Source organism: Triticum aestivum, chromosome 5B, assembly GCF_018294505.1.
Source record: "Triticum aestivum cultivar Chinese Spring chromosome 5B, IWGSC CS RefSeq v2.1, whole genome shotgun sequence".
Lineage (NCBI taxonomy): Eukaryota > Viridiplantae > Streptophyta > Magnoliopsida > Poales > Poaceae > Triticum > Triticum aestivum.
In genome coordinates, this window is record NC_057807.1 from 193,708,484 (window position 1) to 193,719,404 (window position 10,921).

General features: G+C 46.0%; 1 protein-coding gene across 2 annotated transcripts; it reads left to right on the forward strand.

Annotated features, from left to right (window-relative positions):
* The first annotated feature begins 1,911 nt into the window (after positions 1-1,911).
* On the forward strand, positions 1,912-6,008 carry LOC123110999 (serine/threonine-protein kinase D6PK). 2 transcript variants are annotated; one of them, XM_044531652.1, is made up of 3 exons: positions 1,912-2,214; positions 2,799-4,522; positions 4,985-6,008. In XM_044531652.1, the coding sequence occupies exons 2-3, from the start codon at positions 2,997-2,999 to the stop codon at positions 5,814-5,816; spliced, it is 2,358 nt and encodes a 785-aa protein (XP_044387587.1). In that variant the 5' UTR covers positions 1,912-2,214; positions 2,799-2,996; the 3' UTR covers positions 5,817-6,008. The 2 variants fall into 2 exon arrangements, with proteins under 2 accessions (XP_044387587.1, XP_044387589.1); XM_044531654.1 differs by having other exon boundaries at positions 2,014-2,210.
* The last annotated feature ends 4,913 nt before the right edge of the window (positions 6,009-10,921 follow it).

Sequence of the window (10,921 nt, forward strand, 5' to 3'; positions counted from 1 at the left end):
CGGGGAGCGGTGTTGGCGGCAAAGGAGCGAGTGGGCGGCAGCGGGGTGGGGTCGGGAGGCGGCGCGGGCACGACCGCTCGGGCCCGACGCGGCTCGGGCGGGCCGGCCGTGGGCCTGCAGGGCCACAGCCGAGGGAAGGAGCGAGGAGCCACATGGCACAACGGGATTGGGCAGGGCGCGGCGGAGCGGACGTGTCCGGTCGCCCAGCGGACGCGTCCGACGGTGAGAGGAGGAAGGAGGCTAGGGTTTGCTCGAAATTAGAGGGGGAGGTGCCTATATATTGCTAGAGGGAGCTAGGAGAGGGCTATTGAGGAGCGGTTTTCGCCCACACAATCGTGATTCGATGTTGAAGAGCATGGAGGTGGCTTAGATGGGCCAGGTGGGCTGTGTGGAGGGGTGTCGGACTGCAAAGAGAAGGAGGGCTTCGGTTAACGTGGTTAATCGTTGGGGGTATCAAACGACCTTCAAATGGAATGAAATTTGACAAGCGGCCTACCGGTGATGTACCAAGGCCTCTCGACAAATCTCGGCCCATTCCGAGAACGTTTTTCTGCGTCTCACAAAACAAGATCTGGGAGGTGCGGCGGGCGCGTGCGAGTGTGTCTGTGCTCAGAACGGACAACGGAGAGAACCGGGAGAACCCATACGAATGCAAGTTTTGAAAAACATGCAAATGAAATGCACATGATGACATGGCAAAGTGCAACATGCAAGAGAATGACATGACAATGATGGCGAATAACTGGATGACACCTGGCGCATCGGTCTCGGGGCGTTACGTTGTCGGCAAGCTTAGCACCGGCAAGCTCCAGGCCAACAAGTTCCCTTCGCCGCTTCACCGCTCCACCTCAGCGGCCAGTCAGAGAATTTGCCGCCAGGTGGCGGACGTGCGGGTGGTTAGGTAGAGCTTGTTGGGGCACGTGGTGATCCACCGCCTAAAGATCACCTTTTTTGACACGCGTCCAAGGCATGCCAAGATAGTAGTTATCTACCCTGTAATTACCATTTTGCCACTATGGCAACCGCTTTGAACTATAAAAGGAGGCCCATGGCAACCTTTACAAAGGTCGAACTTTGTTCCATTATACACATAGTCGCACTTCCCACACACCTTGTCGACAGCCGTACTCCTTGTACTTGAACTCCTACATCAAATACAACCAAAGCAGGAGTAGGATTTTACGCTTCACAACGGCTCGAACCTGGGTAAACACTTGTATTGATTGCTGCTTCTGCTCTTTGTGCGCGTTGATCTCCACAGCCGAACTGCAAAAGGATCTTTGTCGGTCCCATTGATCGTCGTACGCATGACAACCTTCTTCTTAACTTAATCCTCGAATAAATCTGCAAGCTTAAACAATCCACAAATTTCATCTATATATATATCAAGTGCATATCAGGATGTACTGTTCTCCTGCATAAGGATTAACTAGCAGTTTCTCTAACATTTCCAAAGGAATTTCATAATAAATATTTTCATTAGGTTCATTAGGTTGAGTGACAACTCTTATTACTTACGGTCGAGGCGAAGATACCCAAACAAACCCCTCAAAAAATTATTTTTCATAATAAGAAGTAGCAATAAATTTCAACACATAATAAAAATGTTTTCTTACTCAATTCCACTTACCAAAGACGATTCACTGCCCGGCAACGGCGCCAGAAAAAATTCTTGATGATCCACAAGTATATAGGGAATCAGTCGTAATCCTTTTGATAAGAGTGTCGAACCCAACAAAAAGTAGAAGAAAATGATAAGTGATTTTTAGTAGAGTATCTTTGCAGGTGCTGAAAATACGAAATACTACGCTTCCTCCGTCAAAATAAAAGAAAATGCGGCGCTTCCAATCACACGGTGAGAATGAATCTCCAACCACTCGGTGGTAACCTTTCGGCGGCAGGTATCTTTGTTTAACCGTCAGCGGCAGCGCAAACCATGGCGGACACACGGACGTGCACTCCGTGTTCGCTGCAGGGACGATCAGGTGACCCCTTACTTGGCCCCTTTTAGGTCGATTCGTCTTCGTGGGACGCAACCCCTCTCACCTTTCTGCTCTCCTCTCTCTCCCTACCTTCCCGAGGCCGCCGTTCCCAAGATTAGTTACGCCATAGCTCGCTTCCCTGGAGCCCGCCGATCGCCAGCTGGCGGGACACTCCACTCCGCTCGGATCCTGGTCGCAGCTTGGAGATCCGGACTGGCATTTTTCCTGGTAGGTAAGCGTCGTCGTCTCTGCTCTGGAGCTACTTCTCTGATCCCAAATCCGGCTCCTCTCGAGCTATCCGCGGCTGCGGACGAATTAACCGCGAAATTTGCTGTTGCTGTCGAGCTCGTGGAGGCTCCTACTGGAATGTGGCCTCGCAGGAGTTCCACCAGAGTTGGATCTGGAAGCCAGCTTCGTGCGTTCCTGCCTGGAACGCAAAAAGTTGTTATTTTCCCCCTCCCTCCCGAAATTTCGCTGGTTTAGGTGCCCCCGTTCTCGCAATTTTTTATTCCCGGTTGTCGCTTGCGTTGCATCTGCCGGGAGAATTGAGCTGAAATGTGTGAGAGATAGTAAAACAGCCTTTTGATGGGATGGGAATCTTGCCCTCTTCTCCCAAGATTCTAGCGAAGAGCTCTTGATTTGAGCTACCTAAGCTTCCCAGTTGTGACAGGAACACTTCTGATCGCATTTGTTGTACTTCGTGGACTCTTGCTTATCAGTTACCTTTAGATTTCTCCTTTTCTTTAATAATTTATTAGCAGTTTCGAGAAATGTTGCTATTGCCATGTCTCGATCACTAACCCTGGATCTTTGCAGGGTGGTCAGCGGCGAGAAAAAAAGGTTGTTTTTTGGCTGAGTCTCTGAGCTCCGGAGGCTTCCATCTTGGATGACGTCTCCCTAAAAGGCACAATTGCAATAGTTTGACCTGCCTGCCTTCGATGCCTTTGCCGGCGGTGGGCTAAGATAAGCTGGCATACTGTCTCTGTCTGTTGAAATTTCTCAACTAGGAGGGTGATGGGGTCGTCCGGTTGCAGCTCTGAGATAGTTGAGTCCAACGAAGACTTGGGTAATGCGCCCGTTAGTGGCTCCAGCGTGCTGCATATCAATGTGAAAACTGAGGAGAAAGATGGAAGACGTCGTGGTCATCCTGTGGAAGATGAGCTCGACCAGCTTCTTAAGGCGATTGATAGCAGGACTTACTGTCGAGCACTTAGCCCCGGCCAGGCCGGGGCAGATTCTTTGTTGAAGCATGGTCAAAAGACACCTAGGTCAGGGCCATCTCAAATTGAAGTCCCTGGGATATGCTCCAAACCTGTCAATATGAAGCAGGCACTGAGAAGGCATTGCATTTCCCAGGCGTCAGAAATGGCTGCAATGAAGAGGTTGTCGATGTCGCCTGGGTCATCGAGTTCATCTGAAGCAGGGACTATCCACAGGCTTTATGCCTCCTTGATGGTTCAGAGCAGTGATGGAAGCCTTGTGCATGATGATAAAAAGAACTTGATTGAGATATCAATCACTCCAGAAAAGATTAGTAAGAATCTATCTAGAGGAACAAGTGGCTTTAGTGAAGACTGTGATTTTGAGACAGCTGATGGAAGTGCAGTCACCTCCATCCATTCTGCATCTTCTACCTCAACTGATATACAAAAGGTCAGGATCCAAGATGTCATCAGTGGTGACCCTGTAGAAAGTGAGAGCTCCATTGTGCAAAATGGAAAAACGCATAAACAAGTTTCTGCGGCTACTGATGATAGTCCATCCAGAATCCCCATATTGATCAAACCCATCACAACATCCCGGCTCGTGAAGCCAGTTTTTCGATGCAAAACCAGCAGTAAGAGTAAAATGAAAGAAGAACAACCTTCACTTGGTAATTCTTCCAATAGTACTAAATTCTGCTCTTCAAAGGAATCCATTTCCCATGTATCAACCAGCTCCTCTTCGGCGTCCAGCATTAGTAATCCCACCAGCTGTGCAGAAGGGGAGATAAATCCAGGACCAGAAAAATGTGATGAGAGGTCGTCTGAATGGCTAACATTGGAAAAAGGTGAGTGCTCCCAGAATTCAAAGAGCAGCATTAGTGAGTATGGATGTAGCACTAGTATCAGCGATGAGAGCCAATTTGGCTTATGTGGCTATAACAACAGGCCCCATATGGTGAAGGATCTCTGTTGGATAACCATTCGCCAGTTGGCGTTGCAACAGGGACCCTTAGGACTCGACAACTTTAGGCTTCTGAAGAGGCTTGGATGTGGGGATATCGGGACTGTGTATCTTGCAGAATTGGTTGATTCAGATTGCTTGTTTGCTTTGAAGGTTATGGATATTGAGTACCTGATTAGTAGGAAAAAGATGCTACGAGCACAGGCTGAGAGAGAGATACTAGAAATGCTGGATCATCCTTTTCTTCCTACTCTTTATGCCCATTTTACGACAGACAATCTCTCATGCTTAGTCATGGAGTACTGTCCGGGTGGTGATTTGCACGTTCTTCGTCAAAGACAACCCGGTAGAAGCTTCCCAGAGCCATCTGCGAGGTACATTTCATTGAGTACTTAGAACTTCACACATGTTTCAGTATTACAGACGCCTGCATGATTGTGCATTTATTTTCTTTACTCGAAGTAATCAGTTTGCTAATCTAAACTCACCTAGTGATTACAATCTCTGACCAAGCTACCATTGCTTGACTGTATGTTGGCTCGGTTTATGACAGTAGTTCTTGATGTTCCAAATTTTCTGCTTATATTATGCATTATAAAATCTGCAAACATAATCATTTAGCTCTCTTCAGAGTTACATCCTAAACACATCATGCCATTCTAACAAGACTGATCTATTATCATTTCATCTATGAGTGTACTTTTCAACTTTAAGGGTGCCACTTTAGAGAGGCGTATTTAGTAACATCATTGTACGGTTTTTCTATGTTCTAATAACTCTGTTTTGCACTTGTGTAGTCGCCATCTGTTTGTACTAATAAAATCATTGATTTGCAGGTTTTATGTTGCAGAAGTTCTCCTCGCGCTGGAATATCTTCACATGCTGGGAGTCATATACCGTGATCTTAAGCCAGAGAATATCCTGGTCCGCGATGATGGTCACATCATGCTATCAGATTTTGATCTCTCGTTAAGGTGTTCTGTTAGCGCCGTGCTCCTCCGGTCATCCTCGGTAGCAGCGAATCACCAACCAAAGAAGCTTACAAGCCCTTGTGCAGAGAGCTACTGCATCAACTCGTCGTGCCTCCAGCCCTCTTGTGCCCAAACGTCTTGTTTCAGGCCACGCCCCTGGGTACCGAAGCCTAGGAAGCCTAAATCTTCCCTGAAGAGGCTGCCTCAACTTGTTGTGGAGCCTACAGAAGCACGCTCCAATTCCTTTGTTGGCACACATGAGTATCTTGCACCAGAAATCATCAAAGGGGATGGTCACGGGAGTGCTGTTGACTGGTGGACGTTTGGTGTGTTCCTTTATGAACTTTTGTATGGTAGGACACCCTTCAGAGGTCCTGGGAATGATGAAACATTGGCAAATGTTGTTTCCCAGAATCTCCGGTTCCCGGATAACCCGGTTGTCAGCAGCAATGCAAAGGATCTCATCAGAGGATTGCTAGTCAAGGAGCCGGAGAACAGGCTGGGAACGTTGAGAGGAGCAGCTGAAATCAAGCAGCACCCTTTCTTTGAAGGGCTGAACTGGGCCTTGATACGATCTGCTGCCCCACCAGAGACACGGCCTTGCGATGTCGTGACTCTTGCGACGGTGCGGAAGAAGAAAGAAGGCAAATGTCTGGACTTCAGGAGCCCCGAGGAGCTGGAGTTTGAAGTTTTCTAGTGAGGTCTTGGTACAGTTTAGCACAATTTCTGCCGATAGTCTACAATTTTTCTGTTGAGTAGGTAAAGGTTGGGGCTGTCTGTACATTGTAGATTCTTGTATGCTCAGTTGCTGCTATATTCCTGTGAATAGATCACTTTTCTTAATTGAAAGGAACAATCAGAGCCCATGGCATCATTGCCGTTGCGTCTATTGGAGGCTCCAGTTGATCTAGTGATCTGCTCCTATACCAGATCCACTGTTTCTGCCAAGGGCAAGAGGGTGATTACCTTTCCTCTTAAATGGGCGCAATAATGCATGGAAGCACTGATGTTTCACCTACAAGACTTGGACTTCTGTGAAAGGAACTCTTACGAAAACATCCTTTTTCTTACTCCATATACTCCCTCCGTTCACTTTTGTAAGGCGTTTTAGACATTGAGTCTAAAACGCCTTACAAAAGTGAACAGAGTAGGTTTTTCCTAAGAATGAAATAGGGTTTCTTGGTGCAGTAAACTGATTTTCCAATGAAGAAGAAGCCACGAGAATGATCACAAAAACAATCAAATTATCTGTACTCCCTGCAATGTGTATTTTGTCTGGCTCCTCCCCTAGGATCCTATTGTCCAAGGCATCGCCCCTCCATGGGGCCCTATAATCAAATCATTCATATGCTTGTGCGCCAACCACATGTGGTGTTGGATCCAGAAACATGGAGATGTAACAACTGGGGTTGGACAACTGAAATCTTAAATGAGTTCCGAAGTTTGCACGATTTATGATGCGTCACATTTCGAGAAGATGTGGAAACATGTGATTTTGAACTCAAAACTCATTCCTCATGCTCGGTGAGGGTTATGCCTTGTACTACAATGTAAGGTGATTATAAAAATAAACCAGTATCTATAAGCACTGGGTATTTGTTTGTAGAGGGTAGATGTTTAATTAGGCATCCTTTATATGGAGATAGATAAACACCGATGTTAAAAAAATGATTTATTTTACAAAACAACTCTTTACGCACCTTGCATTGTACGTTATGTTGCTACTATCGCCATGTCAAAGGAGCCTCAATGCCATGGCAATGGCGATTGCTTGTGGATTTGGAAGCTATAACATGACCGGCAATGCCATGATTAGGGTTAACACCTTTGTTTTAGAGGTGATGATTAGGGTCCACACCTAACCACAAAGTAACCGAAACGGCAACGGCATTCCCTAAAAGAAAAGAGTAGGTTTTTCAAGACACGTCAGACACAAAGTTATCATTCACACGAATAATACAGGAAGGTTTACTTTTTATTTTATTTTGAGGGAATATAAGAAATGTTTACTAAGTTAAACATAATCATATCGATCGAGACGAGACACCTAATCAGAAACTATGATGTAGCGTCTCCTAATCATGGCATTGTGGTCTATGTACGGACCCTTTCATTATGTACATAACTGAACAACTCAACTTCAGGGCAGATCTGAAAGTTGAAAACCTTCATGCACTTACCTTTTTTGCTTTATTCATGGAAATCTGTACAAAGATAATTTCTTTTTTTAGGGTAATCTGTGATGGTCATGAAAGCCTTGAGAAGGTATTTTCCTATAACGCTGTTGATGAAGATCACTTTATAGCATCCAGTTCAATAGGGAAATGTTGCAGCTGGTCAACCGGCCAAGCAATTACATAGACCGCACGCCATGTGTTGGATTAACATTGATCCAACTTACCATGCGAAGCTTCCTACGGGGACGCGTGTCCTCGTCTGAGGCCACACAACGCCAGTCCCCTATCTTAACCTTATCTCATCACACATATCCTATTAGTCCTCTTTTCTTTCACGAGCAAACCACTCCTTACGGACTTCCACGCAGCGCTCTGCCCCATCTCTCCTGCAACGGCTCCAGCAGCTCCATGCGCTTCACCCTCTCATCATGCGCGACTAACTTCTCATGGCGTGTTGCTCCTGTGCGGCCTCTCCCGAGCTCCTGATGGGTTCTTTGAAGCTGTTGTGACATGGGTCCATGGCGCACGAGCTTCGGGTAGGCAGCCGAACAGCTGTGAAAGAACCTACAGCCTGGCGCTCAGAGTGCTGGAACCGTTGGTGCACAAAGTTGCAATTGCCTGCACCAAAAGCTATGATTTTCATGTTCGATGTGTTGGAACCGGTGTCTGACATGCTGGAACTCGCGCCCGATGAAGTGCTAGAAACAATACCCAACATGCTGGAATCAGCGTCCATGGATGCTGGAACCCGACGCCCACCAACCTTGCTACAGACGAGGATGCTTGGACCACCTGCACCAGAAGTTGCAGCCGCATACGGGGATGCTGGGATGCCTGATAATGATGGCCTCGATTGCAGCTTGCGACTAACGTGCTGGCGAGGGCAGACGGTGATGGGCTAGGATGGTACGGTGAGTTGCGGCGAGCGGGTGTGCTTCAAGGTCTCAGGATCCAGTCCACAAGAGGAGGTGCGCTGGTGCTTCGGCAACATTCGGCTCATGGCCCGGGAGGAACGGGATGAAAACGATGACCCAGTTTGTGTTTGATCCCGACTATTGACGCGAGCTTGATCCAATGGCTCGGTAGGTGACTTGTTGAGGTTGGCAACAGTCAACCGACGTCTAGCACGGCCTAGTGGAATAACTAGGCGGTTAAGGAAAATATATCAAATATACACTCCACTTTAGAGATTCTTTAGTGTGTTGAAGTACAAATATTTTTTTGACTGGAAGTTGAAGTACAAATATTGTGGGGGATCCATCATCCACGTTCTTGCAATGATTAGTCCCATCGGTTCATTAGTTTGCTCCAGTCTTGAACATGTTCAATCAAAAGGTGAGCTTAATTACATATTTCAGAAAGTCAGAAAATTAATAAAGAGAAGAGAGAGTATGAGTTGCACGTGTTAATGTGACGTCTTTTTGTTGTACGCTAGTAAGCTTGCACGTGCAATGCACGTCCGCAAGCCATATTTCTCGCTCTTTTGTGAGCCATACATTCTAAACAACCCACCCTATGCGTCTTGGCTTCTCCATATGATGAGTTGCATAATGCTTGTTTGCACACATGTCGATTATGAAGATCTACACATGAGAAGCCTCTACATCATCAAAATTCTCATAGCCATTTATTATCTGGATCCAGCTATGCATGAGAATCCTCTACCGTGCAACATACAATAGAGGATCCTAAGTGGGTACTAAATCACATTAGATTTAATTGTGAGGCAATCCTATTTTTCCTAACCATGCAACCATGCCACATCAGCATACATTTCATGTAAGTTCTAACCTTTCCTACATTAGCATACTCATACAATACTGCCACATCACCAATTCATGCATGTAAGTCATATATTAAATTTATGTTTTGTGCTCACATAGACACAGTATATGTGTTAGGCGCTTGGATCATGCCTATATAGTTTATCCTTCACTTTAGAAACAATGCTATTTCTCTCTATTGTTAGATAGCTACTACACAGTACCTATTTTCCTTGCCATAAAACCATGCCACATCAACAAATCATACATGTAAGTTATATGTTATATTTTTGTGCTCTCACGGACATGGTCTATGTGTTGGGCGTAGTTGACCTTTCACTTTTTTTACTTAAATGACACTTTTAGGTGCAATCTTATTTTTCTACTTTATAGATGCTTTTGTTATATGCTTCATATTCTTAAAATGTATATCAAGGAATACTCTCACATTTTATTTTTCATTAGTTATAGTTATTTATGTAGCACCAAATAATGCATTTCTCAAGATTACCACAAAACACGTGGGGTGTCATCTAGTTGTGCTAGTCTGTAGGATCTCGATCCGCTCTCCATATTCAAGGCATGCATGCCTAAGCATACGTGAGAAGTTTGGCATTATGAGGACCCTTAGTGTATCTCTGAAGAAATCAAAGCCTTGAAGCGTTGTTCGGTGAAGTTTGAACCAGTTTTTTTTGCACGGAGCAATTATGGCCTTCCATCAATTATCGAACGTTCCCTGGCGCTACTTATCCGCTAGCGCATGAGTGTTAGTCCACATTGATCTTCCATCGGATGTCTACTGTAGCTTGAGGGGTTGGTGTTTACTTTTTGAAACGCTCCCACGAGCTCACACCTATTGATACGTCAACGTATCTATACTTTTTGTAACGTGAAGCTGTTCCGAACGAATTATAGCTCATAGAAGCTAGATTCCAGAAGCTCAGACCGAGTCCAATGTAAAAATGCAAAGCGGGGTCAGCCTAACTCCACAAAAACAAGAAAGAGGAGTTGCCCATATTTACAACCAAACTACCCCCGCTAAAGAAAACGTTTTACACAGAGTCACAACCAGAGTCGATATGGTCAGCCCCTGTGTCCCTCGACCAGGCATCCTCTCCTCTGTCCCTCAACCTAACCTCTCCAGCCGCCGCCACTCCCGCCGCCGGGCCCGGCTCTGCCCCTTCTCTGAATGGCACTCGCCTCCTCTGCCAGATCCGACATCTAGAGGGCCATCCCTGCTGGTTCCCACCCACAACACCACCCCGGAGTTGCATCCCCACCCGCACCCGGCGCTGCACCCCCACCGGCTGCAGACTCGACCTCAACGCCGATGCTGACCTCGACGAACCCTGGCTGAACCTCCGAGTCCCCCTCTCTGACGGCATCAACCCTAGGTGAGCTCCTTTTGCTTATTCCCCAAGGTCCTTCCATGACAGCCATGGTGAAGCTATTGTGCATGCGAATGTGTGTTATTTCTACACATGTTTGTAGAAGTTTCAAGTGTGCTATGATTACTGCTATGTCCATGTGACTTGTGTATACATTGTTAGTTTAATATATGATGGTGGCCACGCAAAAATTCAGAGGGTATTATTTTTTCATATGTGTGCACTAGTTTGAAGTGTGTTATGTGTACTGTTCTATTCAATTGATTTGTGCATACCCAAGTTACATGAGCTTCTGATTTGTGCATACAAAAGTCACATGAGCTTCATATGGGTAGTATTCCATTCATATGATTTCTGCATAAATTTGAGGACCAACGTGACATGCATTTTCTTATAGAAGAGTCAAGCATGACTTCTGAATGGAGCATTGAAAGCACTCGGATTGTCTACGTGTTGTTTGCGGAGCAAGTGAAT

Bases quoted from the DNA above. Each gene is read 5' to 3' on its own strand.
- LOC123110999 (XM_044531652.1), top strand. From the start codon at position 2,997: ATGGGGTCGTCCGGTTGCAGCTCTGAGATAGTTGAGTCCAACGAAGAC. The intron at 4,523-4,984 runs GTACATTTCATT...ATTGATTTGCAG, and splicing joins TTCCCAGAGCCATCTGCGAG to GTTTTATGTTGCAGAAGTTC.